The sequence below is a fragment of the Juglans microcarpa x Juglans regia genome, chromosome 1D, assembly GCF_004785595.1.
Source record: "Juglans microcarpa x Juglans regia isolate MS1-56 chromosome 1D, Jm3101_v1.0, whole genome shotgun sequence".
Taxonomy (NCBI): Eukaryota; Viridiplantae; Streptophyta; class Magnoliopsida; order Fagales; family Juglandaceae; genus Juglans; species Juglans microcarpa x Juglans regia.
This window is the reverse complement of record NC_054594.1, coordinates 22881162-22904018: the sequence shown is the minus strand read 5'-3', so window position 1 is coordinate 22904018 and position 22857 is coordinate 22881162. Positions and strand designations below refer to the sequence as shown.

Here is a 22857-nt window from a genome sequence, read left to right as displayed (position 1 = left end):
GGAGCCGTGGTAGAGATTTAAGGAGAAGGAGAGGAGTATGTGGTTCCCGGTGGTATACAAATTATGGACTATCGCTGAGATTTACATGGTCAACCCACTACCAGAAGGCTTAAGCCTACTTGCAGATCAGAAAAAGACTTTCTCCTCAAACCAAGTGTCCTCGGCTGATCAGACTTCTTTCCCTCTATCGCTCTCAATTTTTGTTTTGGTTGAAAATACTTGTCATTTGTCTATTTTGTCATATTATAAGCTAAAGATAAGTGCATGAACTGGATCTGAACAATGAAAACTTGTAGCTGCCAACTCTGAGCAACATTAGAGTTAGCTCCAACTCAAGTCGGAGTTCACAATCAACTCTGAGTCAAAGTCAGAGCTCAGAGTTCTGGATTCCGTCTCTGTCAGAGTTAGAGCCCACCCTTAATGTGAAGTCAAAAGACCAGTTGGCAAATTTGGTCTTGGACGGGCTGTATTTATTTGCTCTATAGTCAAAATATATAATATACTCTTGGGGGAGGGGGTGTTAGAGTGGTTTATATATATGTATATATAAGTAATGCAATTTTATTAATAGCGCATATGGGCACTACCTAGTACACAAGAAACCTTTCTAGTGCATCTGATACTGTCCTCTTATGATCTTTAAAAGTTCGGGTATTTTATTCTTGCCAAATGCACCACATTATGCAAAAAGAGATCATCTTTCAAACTTCTGAATTTCTATACTTCAATAAGGGCTCCGCCAGCATGCCAACTACTCCACTCTCCAAGGCGTGCCCCACTCCCTAGAATGTTGAACATCGCTGCCCACAATTCTCTAGCCAACTCAAATGCACCAAAGGTAATCAGTGCTTTCCCTATTTTGCTTGCACATTAAACACCACCATGTTGTTACAATATGACTCTTTCTCAAATTATGTTAAGAATATAATACAAATAATTAAATCTACCTCTTTCCATCAGTTTAAGTTTTTGGGACAAGTGTGATTTCACATGGTATCAGAGTAGATGTCCTGAGTTCGAACCTAACTCTACACTCTATCCCATTTAATTAAACATTTCATGTGTTAGGCTCACTTATTGAGGGGGAGTCTGGCCCACATGTGAGGGAGAGTATTAAGAATATAATATAAATAATTAAATCTATTCCTTTCCATCAACTTAAGCTTTTGAGACAAATGGTGATTTCACAATGTTGTTAAGATATTCCCCAATGCAACCACCGAAACATAAGAAGCTACTCTTGAAGTTGCCTTATTTCTCCAAATACATTTCCCAGGGATTCGTGAGCCAACTAGAGGTATGGGTGCATGGAACCGAACCAATAGAATTGATCAACTCTGCCTCTTCTCCATCTAAAGGAATACAACTTGTTATAGAATGAAGACAATAGATCCATCTCGCAATCATGGGCTGATCTACAAAAAGTAACAATCCATTGGGACATATTATCAAAAAATTTAAGTGTCCTCCGCTGTTTTCTATATATATGTAATATTTTGGCTCATTATATACGTTGTTCAGCAGTTTTTAGTGAGAACAAAGAGAGACAAAGTGTGAGTGCATATTGTGAGAGAGAAAAATCCCTAGAGAGTGTGAGTTGAGATTGTGTGATTGTAATCTTCTCTAAATCAATAAAACTTCTGTAGCTCTGTGGATGTAAGCATATTGCCGAATCACGTAAATTGTGTGTGTCGTATGATTTCTTAATCTTTGCTTTTATTTGTTTGCCATCATTGGTGTGTATTTTACACAACACCAAGTACACAGGGTGTATATATGAGTACTACCTAACTAAGATTTACAACTAAAATAATAAACACATGGACATTTAGCCCATTAAAATCTATTGCCCTCACCCAAAGGAACAAAGTATTAAAAAAAGAAAGCTTTCAACACATCCATTGTCCTATCATGATCTTCAAAACTTCTATCATTTTTCTCCCTTCAAATACACCAACACATACATATGGGGCCATCTTCCAAAATGTTGTCACTTGTGGATTGCCTTGGAGACCACTCCAACTTGCTAGGAAATCCACCGGCCTTCTAGGCATGACCCATGTTAAGCCCACTCCCACAAAAAATAAAAAATGAAATAAATAAATAAATAAATAAACAAATCATTCCGTATGGTTCTGGCCACCTTGTAGTGAAGAAGCAAGAGATCTACCATTCCCCCATTCTTCTTAATTATTATCATTATGATGGGAAAAAAATTTGAAACAACTCCAGGAAGACAATCTTCAATGGCTGGTCCCCACACCATAGATCATACCAAATCTGATTTTAAACCCGTCACCTAACTCATATCTAATGAAATGAGAGAAATCTCCCCACCCTCTCAAAATGTTCTTCCACACCCCAACCCCATAAGGCCCACCAACCGCAATTGAACACCATCCACACCACATGCTGCCATATTTTACTTCCACACCATCCACCACAAAGCCTCTAACTTTGCACCATAATCTCATAACCATTCCCCAACAAGGCTTTGTTGAATAAAAGCATATTTCAAATCCGAGGAAATTGGAGTGCAAATGCTAAACCACTTGACTAGTTGGAATTTGAATTTATTGTCAACTCCTCCCCATAGGAAATCCCTCAAAACTTCTCAAGCTGCTGTGTGACATCCCGACGTCACGATTCCCGTATTTTTTTGTACGTGAGAGTCGGGACATCACCTGTGGCGCCCCCGACCCACATGTGAGGAGACACGGGAATCGAGACGCTAGGATGAGATGATCACACGGTCACACATCCCAACGATAGTGCCAAGTATGTGTACATGCAACAGTGCACAACAAACAACACAGCGGATAAATTTAACAAGTCAACTAAGTACCAGAATTTTTAATACAAATACATAAATAAAAAGATTAAAAGAGTTATACAGTCATCCCAAATAAAATATAATACAAGTCCAAACCATAAACGAGCGATCCCAATCACTCCTCGGGCGGAACCAAATCCTCAAGCTCACCCTCATCCTCCTCTGCATCAACATTTGCGTTACCATAAAACAGTACCGCAGATAAGTATAAATCAAACAACCACGGGATAAAAACATATTGATGCAACCAACATGCATGCATATGATGAAATATGCATCAAATCCAAAATATCATTTTCCCCAAAAATTGATATTTTCCAACACACGCCAAAATGGGCCCAAAAATAATAATCCATCATTTTTTCCAGAAAATGACCCAAATCAGTAACACATCATTTTCCTAGAAAATGAATCACATAAAAATCCTTTTAATCAACACGCTATTTTTCCAAAAAATAGTCCATTAACCATATGCACCATGATCTCCCCTAGGGATCATCCGCATGTCCTGACTTCGTAGCGATGCCCAGTTCCGTGCCCAATGCGTTCGTGGCCAAGCATCCTCTAGCCTCCACTAGCAGAGGGGCCACGGAGTCAGCACGAGACCATCTCATCCGATCCCATCGTAGCCCAGCGACAATCCAAGGGACGTCACTCAGTATATTCCGCTCCTGAGTGACCAGAGGAGCTCTATCGAGATAATATCCCATCTCGGCTTGGGATTGTGATACGCATGCACCCAAAGATCCTTTAACATATGAAAATCCAGTTTTCAATAAACACATGAACATGAATGCAATTACACGAAAATCCAGTTTCCTTTACAAAAATGATCATGCGTGCAAATATGTCATCTACATGAACATCATAACCAACAACTCCATCCACAATCCATCCGACCCCCGAACTCCTCGGACTCAGTCCGGCATGTCCAACCAGATCACAATAATATGAGTTAGTGCAAAAATATATTTAAATCACGATAGTTCTTTGGAAAAATACTTACAGTGCTATATAATAATTTCTGAAAGATCACGGAGGTACAAAAAGTGGCGACACAATAACGAAACAGTGTAAAATACACTATGGCCATAGGTCTCAAAAACCCACTTTTGAACGGAGACAATCCAAGACCCGAAATTGATAGGGTAGGGCTTAGGGATATCGGTGAAGCAAATAGTGGTGGTGGTTTGCCGTGGATGGCAGCGTAGAGGGCGGTTTTAGGCCAAAAATGCCCAAAACGAAAATGTGGATGGATGTGCTTCACCGGTGGTAGATTAGAGCCAAGGATGGGTGCATTTGGTTGCTATGAGGCGAGGATGAAGTGGTGAAGAGACGGTGGCCGAAGGTGGCCCAACGGCGGCACTGGAACGAAGAGAAGGCCGCGGCTTTGGGCGATTCGTGGAGGGTAACGGCGGCGCGATGGAGGCTAAGGTTGGAAGGGTGTGATCGCCGGCCAGAGGGGAAGAGGTTGGGTTGGGCGGTGAGGGCCACGGCGGCGGTGGGCTGGGAGAAGGCGACGCGGACACACGGGGAAGGGGAGAGAAGGACGTCGCACGCTGGAAGGAAAAGCAGGAGAAGAAAGGAAAGAAAAAGAGAAAATAAAACAGCAAGTTAAATAAAATAATCTAAACGTAGTGGTTAAATGAAAATAAAATAATTAAACCCAACAATAAACTAATTTAAAAAGAAGAACAATTTAAATGCATAACAATAATTAAATATTAAGGAAACATATCAAATTTAATTTTCACAATTTAAATATCATAAAATTAAACCATTTAAAAATACGACAATTTTAAAACAAGAGAATAAATTTTTGAATTAATAAAAATAATCCTTCAATAAAAATACACTAAAATACGGGGTGTTACATCCTCCTCCCCTTAAAAAAAATTTCGTTCTCGAAATTAGCAAGGTCAAATATTAAAGTTAAAACAGGAATAAGATTCAACTAAGAGCAGACTTAAGAACATACTGCCAGAGTCAATCAAATAAATAGGGGTATTGCTCCCTCATGTCGGCTTCTCTCTCCCAAGAGAAATCTCGAGCCAACGGATCGCCCCACGACACCTTCACCAAAGGTATTGTCTTGGACCTTAACCTTTGCTCCTTCCAATCCACAATCTGCGTCGGGGCAACTTCATAAGTTAGGGTAGGCTGAAGTTGAATGCGTTCAGGGTCAACAAAACGTGGCTGTTGCGTTCCAAAACTCTTCTTCAATGAAGACACATGGAATACATCATGAACATCCCCAAAATAATCCGGCAAGGCAACTCTATAAGCAACAAGCCCAACTTTCTCTACAATCTGGAAAGGGCCAAGATACCTCGGACTAAGTTTTCCCTTCTTATCAAAGCGCTTAACGTCTTTCATTGGAGAGACTTTGAGATAAACCCAATCTCCTACCTCAAAAGATAAGTCTCTTCTCCTTGTATCTGCATAACTCTTTTGGCGATTTTGGGCTTCTGCCATTTTAGTCCTTATAAACTGAACTTGATCCTTCATTTCTTGAATTATCTCAGGCCCAATCAATTTACTCTCGCCAACTTCATCCCAACACAAAGGTGATCTACACTTCCTTCCATATAAAACTTCATACGGGGACATCTGAATGGAGGAATGAACACTGTTATTGTGAGCAAACTCAATTAGCGGCAAGTGATTCTCCCAACTCCCCTGAAATTCCATAACACAAGCTCGCAACATATGCTCAAGAGTTTGGATAGTACGCTCTGATTGACCGTCTGTCTGAGGGTGATATGCAGTACTAAACTTCAACTTAGTGCCTAAAGCTGCCTGCAAACTCTTCCAAAAATGGGACGTAAACTGCGGGTCTTGATCTGACACGATACTCTTGGGTACTCCGTACAAACGCACTATCTCCTTGACATACAATCGAGTCAACTTACCCAACGAGTCGGTATTATTAATAGGCAAGAAATGGGCACTCTTGGTCAACCGATCAACAATCACCCAAACTGAATTCTTTGCACTAGGAGCCCTCGGCAAACCTACAACAAAATCCAGGGAAATATCATCCCACTTCCACTCAGGAATAGGGAGAGGTTGAAGCCTACCAGCAGGTCTTTGATGTTCAGCTTTAACTTGACGGCACGTGTCGCATTTCTCAATAAACATAGCAATATCCACCTTCATTCCTTCCCACTGGAAATTTCTCTTTAAATCTCGATACATCTTTGTGCTTCCTGGATGAACTGAATAAGGAGTCGCATGAGCTTCTGCCAAAATTTGCTCTTTAAATTCTGAATCTCGGGGAATCACCCTACGATCCCGAAACTGAAGGATACCATCCTTATCCAAACTATAGTGCAAAGGTCCTTTAGACTTCCTGACTCTCTTCTTGATGGCCAACAACTTTGGACCTCTTCTCTGGAGAGTCTTCAAAATCAACCACTCGGACATCCAAAACTGAGGATAATAATTCTTCTTGTTGTGCGCTCTCAATAAGAAGTCTTCTCATCCCACAAAGGAGAGAGTCCAAATCTAATGACTCTGCTTCGTCCACCTGTTGAGACTTCCTACTCAAAGCATCGACAACTAGGTTCGCTTTTCTAGGATGATACTTGATCTCACATTGATAGTCGCTAATAAGCTCTAACCACCGTCTCTGCCGCATATTGAGATTCTTCTGAGTAAATAGATGCTTCAAGCTCTTGGGACTTGCCAGTTATTACCGAAGGTTTGTGGAAGGATTTTCTCGGCTATCTGGACCTCTCGACTAGGAAGAATACTGAGTTTGTATGGTCAAACAAATGTGAGAGAAATTTCCTAGAGTTAAAGAGAAGATTGACAACGACACCTGTTTTGGCACTCCCGGAGCCACACAAACCATTTGTGATTTTTTAGTGATGCATCCAAATTCGGGTTGGGATGCGTTCTCATGCAAGAGGGACGAGTTGTTGCTTATGCATCTCGTCAGTTGAAAATTCATGAGAGGAATTATCCCACCCATGATTTGGAATTGGCGACTATAGTTTTTGCTCTTAAGATTTGGCGGCATTATCTATATGGCGAAGTCTGTGAAGTCTTTACTGACCACAAGAGCTTGAAGCATTTGTTTACTCATAAGAATCTCAATATGCGGCAGAGACGGTGGTTAGAGCTGATTAGTGACTACCAATGTGAGATCAAGTATCATGTTGACTCGACTGTATGTCAAGGAGATAGTGCGTTTGCACGGAGTACCCAAGAGTATCGTGTCAGATCAGGACCCGCGGTTTACGTCCCATTTTTGGAAGAGTTTGCAGGCAGCTTTAGGCACTAAGTTGAAGTTTAGTACTGCATATCACCCTCAGACAGACGGTCAATCAGAGCGTACTATCCAAACTCTTGAGCATATGTTGCGAGCTTGTGTTATGGAATTTCAGGGGAGTTGGGAGAATCACTTGCCGCTAATTGAGTTTGCTCACAATAACAGTTTTCATTCCTCCATTCAGATGTCCCCGTATGAAGTTTTATATGGAAGGAAGTGTAGATCACCTTTGTATTGGGATGAAATTGGCGAGAGTAAATTGATTGGGCCTGAGATAATTCAAGAAATGAAGGATCAAGTTCAGTTTATAAGGACTAAAATGGCAGAAGCCCAAAGTCGCCAAAAGAGTTATGCAGATACAAGGAGAAGAGACTTATCCTTTGAGGTAGGAGATTGGGTTTATCTCAAAGTCTCCCCAATGAAAGACGTTAAGCGCTTTGATAAGAAGGGAAAACTTAGTCCAAGGTATCTTGGCCCTTTCCAGATTGTAGAGAAAGTTGGGCTTGTTGCTTATAGAGTTGCCTTGCCGGATTATTTTGGGGATGTTCATGATGTGTTCCATGTGTCTTCATTGAAGAAGAGTTTTGGACAGCAAGAGCCACGTTTTGTTGACCTTGAACGCATTCAACTTCAGCCTAACCTAACTTATGAAGTTGCCCCGACGCAGATTGTGGATTGGAAGGAGCAAAGGTTAAGGTCCAAGACAATACCTTTGGTGAAGGTGTCGTGGGGCGATCCGTTGGCTCGAGATTTCTCTTGGGAGAGAGAAGCCGACATGAGGGAGCAATACCCCTATTTATTTGATTGACTCTGGCAGTATGTTCTTAAGTCTGCTCTTAATTGAATCTTATTCCTGACTTAACTTTAATATTTGACCTTGCTAATTTCGAGAACGAAATTTTTTTTAAGGGGGAGAGGATGTAACACCCCGTATTTTAGTGTATTTTTATTGAAGGATTATTTTTATTAATTCAAAAATTTATTCTCTTGTTTTAAAATTGTCGTATTTTTAAATGGTTTAATTTTATGATATTTAAATTGTGAAAATTAAATTTGATATGTTTCCTTAATATTTAATTATTGTTATGCATTTAAATTGTTCTTCTTTTTAAATTAGTTTATTGTTGGGTTTAATTATTTTATTTTCATTTAACCACTACGTTTAGATTATTTTATTTAACTTGCTGTTTTGAAATCATTTTCGTTAGATCATTTTTTGTGACACAAGATGTGAAGATTGGATCTCATTTCTTTTTCTCTTTTTCTTTCATTTCTTCCCCTGCTTTTCCTTCCTGCGTGCGACGTTCTTCTCTCCCCTTCCCCGTGCGTCCGCGTCGCCTTCTCCTAGCCCACCGCCGCCGTGGCCCTCACCGCCCAACCCAACCTCTTCCCCTCTGGCCGGCGATCACACCCTTCCAACCTTAGCCTCCCTCGCGCCGCCGTTACCCTCCACGAATCGCCCAAAGCCGCGGCCTTCTCTTCGTTCCAGTGCCGCCGTCGCGCCACCTCCGGCCACCATCTCCTCACCGCTTCATCCTCGACCTCATAGCAATCCAATGCACCCATCCTTGGCTCCAATCTACCACCAGTGAACCACATTCATCCACATTTTCGTTTTGAACATTTTTGGCCTAAAACCGCCCTCTACGCCGCCATCCACGGCAAACTACCACCACCATTGGCTTCACCGATATCCCTAAGCCCTACCCTATCAATTTCGGATCTTGGATTGTCTCCGTTCAAAAGTGGATTTTTGAGACCTATGGCCACAGTGTATTTTATACTATTTCGTTGTTGTGTCGCCACCTTTTGCACCTCCATGATCCTTTGGAAATTATTATATAGCACTGTAAGTATTTTTCCAAAGAACTATCGTGATTTAAATATATTTTTGCACTAACTCATATTATTGTGATCTGGTTAGACATGCCGGACTGAGTCCGAGGAGTTCGGGGTCGGATGGATTGTGGATGGAGTTGTGTTTGGTTTGCATTGTGAGTTGTTGGTTATGATGTTGTTCATGTAGATGACATATTTGCACGCATGATCATTTTTGTAAAAGAAACTGGGTTTTCGTGTAATTGCATTCATGTTCATGTTTATTGAAAATTCAGAAAACTGAATTTTCATGTGTTAAAGGATCTTTGGGTGCGTGCGTATCACGACCCCAAGCCGAGATGGGATATTATCTTGGTAGAGCTCCTCTGGTCACTCAGTAGCGGAATATACTGAGTGACATCCCCTGCATTGTCGCTGGGCGACGATAGGATCGGACGAGATGGTCTCGTGCTGACTCCGTGGCCCCTCTGCTAGTGGGGGCTAGAAGATGCTTGGCCACGAATGCGCTGGGAGCGGAACTGGGCATTGCTCGTTGCGTAGTGGATGCTTGGCCATGAACGTGCTGTGCGCAGAACTGGGCATCGCTACGAAGCCAGGACGTGCGGATGATCCCTAGGGGAGATCATGGTGCATATGGTTAATGGATTATTTTCTGAAAAAATAGTGTGTTGATTGAAAGGATTTTTATGTGATTCATTTTCTGGGAAAATGATGTGTTATTGATTTGGGTCATTTTCTGGAAAAATGACGGATTATTATTTTTGGACCAAAACGAGATTTTGGCATGTTGGAAAATATCCATTTTCAGGGAAAATGATATTTTGGATTTGATACATATTTTATCATATGCATGCATATTGGTTGCATCAATATGTTTTTATCTAGTGGTTGTTTAGTTTATACTTACCTGCAGTACCGTTCTATAGTAACGCTGATTTTGATGCAGAGGAGGATGAGGGTGAGCCTGAGGATTCGGCTCTGCCCGAGGAGTGATTGGAATCACTCGTTTATGGTTGAGACTTGTATTATATTTTATTTGGGATGACTGTATAACTCTTTTAATATTTTTATTTATGTATTTGTATTAAAAAATTCTGGTACTTAATTGACTTGTTAAATTTATCTGCTGCGTTGTTTATTATACACTGTTGCATGTACACACACTTGGCACTATCGTTGGGATGCGTGACCGTGTTGTCATCATCCTGGCGTCTCGATTCCCGTGTCTCCTCACATGGGAGTCGGGGGCGCCACATGCTGGGCTACACCAACTGGGACAGGAACTAAAGACAAGAAATAATAAGTAGGAATGTTAGAGAGGGTACTCTTGATCATAGCAAACTTACCACCTTTGGCTAAGTATAACCGTTCCCACCCAGCTAAGGAACTCTGTCTTCTCTATAAAGTCATACCAAATGAACTTTCGCCTTAAACAGCGCTCCTGAGTCCTAATGTTGACCTAGATACTTCTTGGAAGAGATGATACCCAACATCCAAAAATGTGTCAAACTACCAATCTTGTACACCAATCCTACCGGTACCAATTTTGACTTTTCTAATTTTTTTTAGTTCAAACACAGCTTCAAAGCATAAGAATAAACTGCACAAATGATGGATATGCTCCTGGACAGCCTCACAAAAAATCAATGTATCATCAGCGCATAGGAGGTAAAATAGGATTGGCTCTTCAATATTATATTATCTAGTTGTCATGATAAGACCATCACACTGTTAAGACAGTTTTATCTTGATATGATCATCTTGAAATCTAAGCAGAGTTGTATTTCTAGCATAAACAATAAAAGAGAAACACTTACGGGTATCTGAAAAACAAACGATCATCTATTTATGACAAATAGATCAGAGACAATCTGATAATGCCACGTGACTTAAAGGACTAAGTGCAACATGGCGTCCTTGATGGATTTGAGTATGACTGTGGTACTCTGGATTATGAATACTGGATTGTGCAAAGATATGCATGGATGTCTTGAGTCCAATATATAGACAATCACTAGTAAGACCCGTCCAAGTAAAGTTATCACAAGCCTCGCATAGGAGTTGAGGCAAACCAAGAACATAAAACTTCAACACTCCAAGTAAAAACTCAACAATCATAAGAAGAAATAATGTGCTTAATAGCAAAAGGCATAAACCAAACAAAATAATGAGAATAGGAAAAAGACTATTAAGGAACCTGATGAATCCTTGAGTATACAAACGTTCAGCCAGTTGCATTGCCATTTGAGGCCCAAAGCCAAGTCCACTAGATGCAACCTGGATAAATTAAGGCAAGGAATTTAAATAATCTCAATGTTCAAAATTGTTGACACAAAATACAAACAAAACAAGAAAGCTAGTAATGTTAGTAAATCCAAATATCTCTCTAGATGAGTTCTCTCCATCTCTCTCTTGGTGAGCTTCCCTCCTCCTAGTAGGTAAAAACCCTTCCCATTCCACTTCGTCCCCTTTCCACTGTCATCCTTTGTCCTAACCTAATAGTCACTCACACTCCATTAAGCCATGTCTTCTCAGTAATCGAATGCAGACATAGAAAAGCTCATCACTCAAGCTGAAGCTCTGTCCTGGAATGATCTCAACTTAGAACCAGAAGTAGAAGCAGCAAAGCTCTTCTCCAACCTAGTACTTGTAGGTAGGCTTATCTCATCGAACCACTAAACAAGCAAACCTTTCATGCCACCATAAAAGCTGTCTGGAGCTTCATCATAGGCCTTATAATCGAAGACATCACCACAGATACCTTCCTCTTCACCTTCCCAACCCACCAAGAGAAAGACCTTGTCCTTATAAATCGTCCATGGAATTTTAAAGGATTCCATATGGTACTCAAACAGTGGCCCCCAGGTCTTTAAACTACTCCATATTCTGGATACAAGTTCATGGACTGCCACTTGAGAAGCTGTCGAAACAAAATGTTGAGAAAATTGGCCAGGTAATTGGAAATCTCCTTGAAGTGGATTATATTTCCATATTTGGTGTTGCACTGAGAAGATGTCTAAGGATACAAGTAGAGATAAACATCAACAATCCACTGCCAGATGGCTTTGACCTATCCTGAGCTACACCCAGAGTCATCTTCAAAACGAACGATTGCTGAGTGCTGTTACTCATGTGGACATTTGGGTCACATTCAGCAAGCATGTCCAGAATACAACACTACCACAGAAAATCTGCCTTGTGGTTCATGGATGAGGGTGTCAAACATTAACAGCAGAAGGGGAAACCCTTTCAAAGTACAACACGAGGAAAGTCCCCCCCAGCAGCCAAGCAAAGTAGCTCCCATCCTTGCGGCACCACTTCCCCTAGTTCGAATCAGAGAACCGGCAGAGGGTCAGCTTTCTAAGTGCAAAAACATTCCCACCCATCCAACTCGCAAAGGCAAGGAAAAGTTGCATCCTGAGTATAACTTTTTTTGGGAAAAGGAGGACGGCACCTCCATTTATTAAAAAACCCTCACTCAAGTGGAGGAGCAACCATAATTACATCAGCATCCTGAGTATAACAACACAACAATAATCCAAGGAGAATGAGGAAAATCTCTGCAAATTTCCACCACCAGTGCTAGCGTCGCACAGTTGAACCCAAGAGCAACCCTCCCATGCAACCAGCCCATGCACAAAAATCTGTCAACGGAGAAGGAGATGACACGTGTCAAAAATTGGCTCACCTGGAGCCAAGTAAGAGAATCAATTAGAGAAGGCAGTGTGGGTCTCCATCCAGCAATCCTGACCCACCTTTGAACCCCCTAAGTGCTTACTCCCACGTTCAATTTTGCCCCCTGGTACCCAAGACATCACAACGGGCCTCTTTCCCAACACAATCACATTTACTGCACACTTATCCCTTTACCCCAAATTTTGAAACGTCATTTCCTATTGGACCCATCAATGACCCCAAGGGAAATACCCAAGCTCTAACGGGCCCATCAATCTTCAAACATATCATAGCCCAGTTCGAAAATCTCTCAGGCCCAATCCACACACAAAGTCCCAAGCATTCCCTTCCCTACTAGTGAGTCCATCAGGAAAAACCTCCATAACCATTAAGCACACTGAATCCAAAATGCACAACCCACAAACAGAGCCCAACACTGACATGAAAATGAGCCCTTTGAACCAACCCATTCCTCAAGAATATCTTCTCTCTAACCCCCTTATCAAAACATCCCCGCCTGAAAATATACTCACACTACAGCACCCCCATCAAAACACTCCCAACTGTTAAGTTAACTGTACCCATCTCTGAAATTCCAACTCCCACTGTGATACCCACAATTGAAGAACTATTCTCCCTCACAGCACCTTTGTATGAGAAATTACCCCCCATTGCAGAATCCCTCCCTGAGAATGCACAACCCACCAAATCCAGTGCCTACCAAGAAGAGAGTTCTAACTCACCAAGAGCGAGATATCCCCCTAAGAAAAGGATCTCAAACTTCAACAAGCCTCCAAGAGAACAAGTGAAATTTGATAGGGTGGACTCTACTGACCAAAGTATCACTGAAGGAGCAAGCAATGAAGGAGAGCAGACCTTGGCAACATTTCTTCAAGCTTGCAAGAAGAATGGGCAAGACAGGAAAACGTACACACGTTGAAGCAAATACTCTCCATATCGCAAGAGCTCATAAATTCCCCATGACAGTAACTCATCCAAGATCGCTCCTATGAATTATGTTCATTTTGATAGTATGGCCGACGTGGCAAGGCCCACCTTGCCACCAAAGAAGATATGAGGATCCTAACATGGAATTGCAGAGGATTGGCCCGTCATTCTGCAAGAAGAAGTCTACGGGCTCATATCAGGAATCACCAACCTGATATGGTCTTCCTTTCGGAGACCCTTTTGTCTGATGTAAAAACCCCTGGTGTTATTAATAGTCTAGGCTTTTCTTTGTATGTACATGTCCCCTCCCAAGGAAAATGGGTAGGTCTTTTGCTTATGTGACGTCCAGGCGTGGACATTGAACCTGTTAATATTTCTAATAATATAATAGCTCTTTTGATGTACTTGGATCCCTCACATGTGCCATGGTTACTCACATTAGTTTATTGTCCAACTCACTACAACAAAAAATCACAATTTTGGAACCTACTGAACTCCATCACCCTTGCATATGCTGGCCCACTATTAGGAATAGGTGATTTTAATTCTATTCACAACCAATCTGAAAAGTGGGGAGGTAAAACCATTTGCTTCAACTTCCTCCCCCAGTGGCCTTAAGTTCATGGATCTCAATGGGTTAGTCGACGTAGGGTATTCAGGTCCTAAATTCACATGGACTAGTAAGTGCCAAAGACAAGGTAACATTCGTGAAAGACTAGATAGAGCAGTAGCCAATTCACAATGGTCTTTTCTGTTCCCTGATGCAAACTGTATCATCTCCCATTCACTCCTCAAACCACTCTCCCCTTCTGTTGGACACTCAAGGACTTGGGAATGCCTCTAAGCCTTTCAAGTTTAAAGAGTTCTGGGCAAGAGATCCCTCAAGTGTCTATGTCATTAAAGAAGCATGGGGTCTTCTCATAAATGGATCACTAGCATTTGTTCTCTCTCAAAAGCTCAAGGCTATTAAGCAAGCCCTAAAACATTGGAATAGGAATAGTTTTGGTCACATTCAAACCTCCATAAAACATTTGACCACTCAATTGCACCACCTCCAATCTCAATCACCATCTAGAAATTCCATGCACCAAGAGGAACTCATTAGTGTTTGTCTTACTGAGCAACTCAAAAGAGAATAAATTATGTGGAGACAAAATCTCGGCTTCATTGGTTGACAACCACAGACCTGAATACTAAATTCTTCCACATGACGGCCATAATGAGAAGGAGAAGGAATGACATTAATTGCTTAAAAAATGCCTCGAATCAATGGGACAGTAATCCTTCAAATATTCAAAACATGTTTCTTGATCACTTCCAAACTATTTATCAAACAACCTGCCCATCAATTCCTAAAGATCTAGCAAATCTTTTTCCTGAAAAACTCTCTGAAGTGGATAATGAACAACTTTGTATGATCCCCATTAATGAAGAAATCCTTTCCACAATCAAGCAAATTCCTTCCTCCAAATCCTCTGGGTCTGATGGGTTCACTAGTTTCTTCTACAAGCACTATTGGGACATTGTAAAGGAGGACCTCACTGCTACCATTAAGTTTTTTTTCACCAATGGACACCTTTTGAAAGAATTAAGCCACACTCATATTGTCCCCATTCCCAAAACAAGACTCCCCCAACACAGTCCACCAATTCAAACCAATTAGTCTATCAAATGTTTGTTATAAAATCATAGCAAAAATCCTCACCAACATACTCAAATTGGTCATTCATAAGTTTATATCCCCCCCCCCCCCCCCCCCCAAAAAAAAAAAAAAAAAAAAGCTGCTTTTCTCCCTAGCAAGATTATCCAAGAAAATACCATTCTAGCACAAGAAATGTTCCATAAGCTACAAAATATAAAGGGAAGACAAAGCCTTGTGGCTATTAAAATAGACATGGAAAAAGCTTTTGACTTTATGGGATGGGATTTTTTACTTGCCATCTTTTCCTGTCTTGGTTTTCATCAGCATGGATAAACTGGATTAAAGAATGCATAACTTCAGTCTCCTACTCAGTGGTAATCAATGGAAAACCTCATGGATTAATCCAACCAAGGGGGTTAAGACAAGGAGATCCCATATCCCCCCCCCCCCCCCCCCCCCCCTCTTTGTTGAAGTGAAGTACTTTCTAGGTTAATATGTAAAGACGAGCATCTTGGAAACATTACAGGACTAAGCATCAGTCCTGTAATGCATCACACATTTACTCTTTGCTGATGATCTCATATTGTTTGGGGCAGCCACTGCACAAAATGCTCAATCTATCAACAAACTGTCTTGAGTTGTATACATCCTAGTCTGGTAAAAAAATTCACAATAGAAAATCATCTGTCCAATTCAGCAAAAACACTACAATCAATACAGTTAGGATGGTAAAAGAAATCCTTATGTTTAAGCTTGCCTCGTCTAGAATAAAATATCTAGGCCTTCCACTAAATTCAGGGGATCCAACCAAACAGCATTTCAAAGACATTTCAGAAAAAAATCAATGGTAAACTGGTTGGCTGGAAGTCTAAACTACCATCTCAAGCAGGCCGAACAATACTCATCAAAGCAGTAGCCAGTTCCATTCCGTCCTATACCATATCCTCTCTTTGGATTCCAACCTCCATCAATAGGACCATAGACAAAACTTTCATGAAATTCTGGTGGGATTTTGAGTCTTTTGACCCCAAGAAAATGCACAATTTCACTCCAAAGACTTGGGCATCCATCTATAAACCCAAGTCCATTGGAGGTCTTGGGATTAGGCTAACATCTCACTTCAATAGGATCTCTGTTGAGTTAGGATGGCATCTTATAAGTGAGCAAAATAGCACATGAATAGCCTTTCTTTCTGCCAAATACCTTAAATATTCGTCTTGGCTCTTAGTCTCAGCCAAACCATTAGACTCTAGATTCTAGAAGGGGCTCTTGAAGCAAAGAAATTTCATAACTTTCAGTTTCTGTTTCCAAATCAATAATGGGGTAAAAACAAAAGTTTGTTCTGGCCCTTGGATTCCTTCATTAGCACCAGCAACCCCCACCCCTTTGGCTTCCGCAATACCTCAAGACCCCCAATTGAGGGTCTCTGAACTCACTTTAGAGGAACCAAGGAGATGGAACAACCTACAACTGCAGGCCTTCTTTTCACAAGATACAGTGAATGAAATCCAAAAAATCCAGCTTGCACAATTCCAATTCCACAATCTAAGTGATTCCCCATATTGATCCACCATTCATCTGGAAGATTCTGTGTTAAATCTGCATATGCTGCAATTTTCATCAATTAAAATGACCTCAATACTCCCCATCCTTCATCAACATTGAAAGAACTCTGGTCTTTGAAGATGCAAGATCGTCTAAAGCTTTTTCTTTGAAAAGTTCTAAACAATATCTTGCCAACAGGGTCTCTCTTAAATATCTGCATACCCTTCACTGAGGATCAGAAATTGTGCCCTATTTGTGATATGGAAGAAGAAACAATAACCCATCTCTTTTTGAAATGTCCTTTCGTTAGAATTCTATGCAGACAATCACCTTGGCCCCTTGACATTTCATCCTTAGCAGGACATGACATTGGCAACAGAACTGGATAAATCTGATACTTAATCCAGCAAGCAACATACACCTCTCTTCAAAAGAAAATCACCAATTTCAATTATTTGCTGTACTTGCTATGGATAACCTTTGGTACATCAGAAATCAGATAATCCAAGAGATATCAAGCCCTACCATATATCAATTCATTTCTAAAAATCTCAAGGTCTATAAAGAGCACTGTCGTGCATGGGATTGGAAAATAACTAAAAATAACCACAGATGGTCTCCCCCTTTTAAAGAGGATCAGTTTTCAATAACATTTGATATGATAGTCAGACAAAATGGTAGCACAACAGCAGCAGTTTGCAGAAAGCATGATGGCTCTCTAAAATTTGTAATCACTAGCTTTACAACCAGCACCCATCCGAACCAAGGAAAAGCTAAGGCAGCATTCATAGGAGTCCAGGAAGCTCACTTTCAAAAGATCAAAGATGTCATCCTTGAAGGTGATTCCTCAATGACCATCTCAGCTATAAATCAATCCCAAAAAGCAACTGACTGGATGATGGAAGGCACAACAAGAGACATAAGATTTCTTCTCAGCGAGTTTGAAAGCTGGAGAGCTGAAAAAATACATCGATCTCAAAATCGATGGACACATTCCAACAATATGTATGGAAGCATCCCCCTAATTAAGATCCCCCAGTGTTTATTGGACTTTCACAGTGGGAAAAGATCCCCCACTGGATATGTAGCTGTTTTGATTGTACAGTAGTTTAGATTTCCTTTTATAATTTTTCATACTACTTTTATTATCAATGAAGTTCACTTGCCAAGAAAAAAAAAAAAACAAGAAAGCCAGTTTAGTTTTTAAAATTACAAAGATTGAAGTTTCAAGGACAAACTTTACATTTTGACAAGTCAGCTAAGCCTGTAAAATTAGATAGTGGGATAGTGGTATTCATTTTATAATGTTCAAGGACTTTAAATTGTTGTAAAAGACAGAATTTTTCTTCCCGATGAGGTCATATATGAACTCGAACAATTGTAAGAGACAGTGATCGATCAACTTCTACAACATGCTAAACCGTTGCGTTTCAAGTTAGACTTCAGCATCACTTACATTTTCCCAAGTTACTTACAGACGGTGTGTAGTAGCATTTAATCTTCTCTTCTCCTAATATCATTGCTTTAATTTTTATGTTCATTACCAGGAAGACAGGAACCTAAGTATTCATAACAACTTGGTAAATAAAAATTCACATACATATAATTCACGTCACAAACATAAAGGAAACATATTCTGCACCCTCCCATTCAAATATTATTTAATAAAAACAAAATTAACACATAAAAAATTGGGGAAGTTTATCTGAAATAAAATAGTCCACACTAATAAAAATGACAACCTGAATAATTTAAATTAAAATTTGACAATCCTTTTACAAAGTAAGGGACCTTGAATCAACTCTCTTAATAACAAATTTGGTTTAATAAAACTCCAATAAGAATCCCAGAATTACATTCCCTTTAATGGCTCAAACCATGTTGCATTGTAGCACCTCACACTTGCCTTTTCATGTTATTTCAAATCCTACCATTTTTTTCAGTCGGTGTAGGGAATAATCTCATCGAAACAGAGGAGTGTTGTCAAGTATATTGGATATATTTGACAAGATTGGTCTGAATACCTCTTCCATTAGGTTTCTTTCATTATTTATAGAAAAAAGTTACAACTTGCTAGATATTTCTTCTACCGATTTCTCTGTCACACGTTAAGGCTATTTATAGTTAATCTAATTCTCTGCTATACAATCTAAATATAGAAAGACCTAAATATAGAAAGACCTAAATTATATACATAACATCCCCCCTCAAATTGATGCTGGTGGATCAAAAAGCATCAATTTGTCAACCAAGAACTGATGCCGGTGCCGAGAAAGAGCTTTAATGAATATGTCTGCAGTTTGACGTTAAGTGAAAATGTGAGGGAGAGTAATCACATGTTTGTCAAAGGATTCACGTATGGAATGGCAATCGACTTCAATATGTTTCGTATGCTCATGGAAGACAGGATTAGCGGCGATTTGAATAGCACTGGTATTATCAGCATGAAGAGGAGTGGGATGCAGTTGAGGAAAACCAAGTTCACCTAATAACCCACGAAGCCATGTGATCTCAGAGCATGCGGAAGACATAGCACGATACTCAGACTAAGTAGAGGACTTGGACACTCTATCTTGCTTCTTACTCTTCCAAGAAATGAGTGCATTGCCTAAGAATATGCACCAGCCAGTAACGGAGCGACGAATATCCGCACATCCGGCCCAATCAGCATCATTATACCCCATCAACTGTAAGGAAGATTCTTTATGAAAGAACAACCCGCGTGTAGAGGTGCCCTTCAGATATCGGAGAATGCGGCGGGCAGCGGCTAAATGAAGATGTCGGGGAGGTACATAAATTGACTGACTTGTTGCACAGCAAAAGAAATGTCAGGACGAGTAATCATCAAGTAGTTTAAACTCCCAACAAGCTGCCAATACAAGGATGGATCTGATAGAAGCTCTCCTTCCTGACGAAGCTTAAGATTTACCTCCAAGGGAGTAAAAACAAGGTTACCCGATTGGAGACCACCCAATGAAATAACGTCTAGCGTGTATTTGTGCTGGTGTAACAACGTACCAGTTGGAGTAAGCTGCACCTCAAGGCCAAGAAAGTACTGCAGGAGACCAAGATCTTTCATGTGAAAAGAGGCCTTGAGATGCTGTTGTAATTGCTTAATTAACTCAATATCTGAGCCAATAATCACAATGTCATCGACATATACGAGAAGCAATACAATTCCTGCAGAAGTCTTGCGAAGAAAAAGAGAGGAATCAAACTGACTTTGAGTAAAATAAAAAACAAGCAGCTTAGAGCGAAATTTGTCAAACTATGCACATGGAGCTTGTTTCGATCCATACAAGGATCGGCGTAGCTGACAAACCTCTGAGGAAGGTGTAGCAAACATGCCGGGAGGTGGGGACATAGATTTCTTCCATCAAATCCCCATGTAGAAAAGCATTCTTCACATCCATCTGCCGAAGAGACCACCCTTGCAATGCAGCAAGTGCCAAGATAGTCCGCACAGTAGTCATTTTGGCAACAGGTGCAAATGTCTCTTCATAATCAATATCATACTCCTGTCGGTTCCCAAGAACCACGAGGCGGGCCTTATATTTGTCCAGTGAGCCATCAGCTCGAAACTTGACTGAGTACACCCATTTACAACCAATAGGTTTGACATCAGAGGGACAAATTACAAGGTCCCAAGTGTGATTGTCTTGAAGCGCTCGGATTTCCTCTTGCATAGCCTGCTGCCAACATGTTTGGGTGGATGCCTGGATATAAGAGTGAGGAACAGAAATAGTGTCGAGAGTGGCAATAAGCGAGATGTAAGGAAAACCATACCCATCCAGTGGATGTGTAACTCGAGTGGAGTGCCGACGTATAGGAACCGTAGAATCAGATGATGGATCAGTGTCTGGAAGGGGCGTTGAAGAAGGGGGAAGACGTCGATGATACACCATACCTGGTTGAAAACGCTTAATAGAAGAAGATACATCATCAAAAGCGGGAAGAAGAGTAATAGGAGGATCAAAAATAACCTGAGACTGAAAGAAATATTGATTTTCAAAGAAAATCACATTCCGTGAGATTCGGGATTTATTTGCATGAGCATCATAACAAACAAATCCTTTTTTAGTAGAACTATATCCCATAAAGGCACATGTGACAGATTGTGCAGCAAGCTTGTGACGCTCAACAGGTGGCAGATGAACAAAACAAACAGACCCAAATGTATGAAAGGATTGATACTCGGGATATATGCCAAATAGTCGAAAATAGGAAGAATCATAATCTAGAGTAACAGTAGGTAAACGATTGATCAAATAGATAGCAGTAGATAAAGCTTCTACCCAGAACTTAGAAGGTACAGAAGAGTCAATCAACAAAGTACGGACGACATCTAAGAGATAACGATTCTTACGCTCAGTGACTTCATTTTGTTGAGGAGTATAAGGACATGAATGCTGGGAAATGATCCCCTTTTGCTGAAGAAAAGTTTGAAAAAAATGAGACATGTACTCCCCCCTGAGTCAGAGCGTAAAGTTTTGATACAAGTACTAAACTGTGTCTCAACAAGCGCAACAAATTTTTGAAAGACAGAAAACACATCAGCTTTAGAACGGAGAAAATATATCCAGGTGAATGGACTATAATCATCGATAAATGTCACAAAATAACAATACTGACCATGAGAAATAACAGGACTCACACCCCAAACGTCAGTATGCACGATCTCAAAACAATTAGAAGCACGACTACCATGCGCAAGAAAAGGTAAAGTTTTACTTTTACCAAGACGACAAGTAGCACAATCAAAAGATACAGGAGAAGAAGAAAATGAATCTTTATTGCCCAAAAAACCATGTTTCATAAAATGAGTCAAGACAACAGAATTAGGATGACCTAATTTCTTATGCCAGACGTCATTAGTATTGGCAGTAGCCGTACAAGCAAGAGAAACAACATTAGGAATAGAAAATTGTAAGGGAAATAAACGTCCTATTTTAGGCCCCTTCGCAATCACCGTCCCCGACATCTGATCCTGCACAAGAGAACCACCACAAGAAAAGTGAACATCACAATTATTATCTACCAATTGTCCAACAGAAATCAAATTGGTAGACAATCCAGGAGAGACAAAAACATCGCGAAATAAAGAGCCCAAATTACCAACAGCAGTAATAGGAAGAGTACTGCCATCAGCGATCTGAATATTTTGCGTGCCTCTATACTTACGAACACCATGGAGACCCGTCATATTACCAGTCATATGATTAGAAGCGCCCGAATCAACAACCCAAGAAGTTGAGTTAGTGCCCATACCTTGCAGGCCTAAGGCCGTAAAAGCAGACACAATCATCTGTTGGACCATTGCTGGTGTGAGAACAGATGAATCCGAGCTTACAGTAGGCGGCGCAAAAGATGAAGAAGAAGACTGTACATCAGCCTGAAAAGCTTGGGATTGCCGATTCTGAGGCCGTACTCGACAATCTTTGATGAGATGACCCTCTTTCTTGCAGTAGTTGCAAACTTTCTTAGAACAGCTGCGAGCGATATGACCAAATTCCTTGCAACTGAAATATTGCAACTTGTTCCTCCCTCTCCCTTGTGCTGCATAGGCTACATTCACAGTCTCAGAAAAAACCTTCTCAGAAGTCATACATATTTGAGTGGATAACCGTTGTTCTTCACGCAACAAATCTCCCAAACAAATATCCAAAGAAGGAACCAGATTACGGTTCAACAAACCAGCTCGAACGGGCTCAAATTCGGGCCAAAGCTTCATTAAAAACTGATCGCGTTGACTCTCAGCATGAACTGCTTGAAGAGCCGCGAGCGCCGTAGTGGAAACCTTAGCATGAACAATGGCAGAATACTCGCACCAAAGGTTAATGAAACTAGAATAAAATTGTGCGATAGGTAAATTGCCTTGATTATAAGTACTAATTTCCAATTCTAATTGGAACTTCCGAGCACTATGATCTTGGTGATAAATACAGTGAAGATAATCCCACACAGTCTGAGCAGTAGTAAAATAACGAAGATTGGTCACAAGGTGAGACTCAATCATCCCCAATAGCCAAGAGATTACCTTGGCATCCTTGACCTCCCATTGAGCAAATTCTTTTTCATCAGTGAGAACTTTAGTAGAAT

At 40.6% G+C, this 22857-nt stretch overlaps 2 protein-coding genes across 3 annotated transcripts in view; both read right to left on the bottom strand.

Annotated features, from left to right (window-relative positions):
* The window catches only part of LOC121254653 (DNA topoisomerase 3-beta), a 55521-nt gene that overhangs the window by 10169 nt on the left and 22495 nt on the right, over nt 1-22857 (bottom strand). For both annotated transcript variants that reach the window (XM_041154775.1, XM_041154783.1), the window contains exon 9: nt 11146-11225. In XM_041154775.1, coding sequence (XP_041010709.1) covers nt 11146-11225 — 80 coding nt within the window. The remainder of the gene's footprint in view (nt 1-11145; nt 11226-22857) is intronic.
* Nucleotides 19336-20417, bottom strand: LOC121254678 (uncharacterized mitochondrial protein AtMg00810-like). The gene is made up of 2 exons (XM_041154804.1): nt 20081-20417; nt 19336-19948 (listed from the first exon to the last, which is right to left on the bottom strand). The coding sequence occupies exons 1-2, from the start codon at nt 20120-20122 to the stop codon at nt 19526-19528; spliced, it is 465 nt and encodes a 154-aa protein (XP_041010738.1). The 5' UTR covers nt 20123-20417; the 3' UTR covers nt 19336-19525.

Coding starts and splice junctions, on each gene's coding strand:
- LOC121254678 (XM_041154804.1), bottom strand. CDS start 20,122: ATGTCCCCACCTCCCGGCATGTTTGCTACACCTTCCTCAGAG. Junction 19,949..20,080: donor TTGCTACACCTTCCTCAGAG/GTTTGTCAGCTA, acceptor TTTCTTCGCAAG/ACTTCTGCAGGAATTGTATT.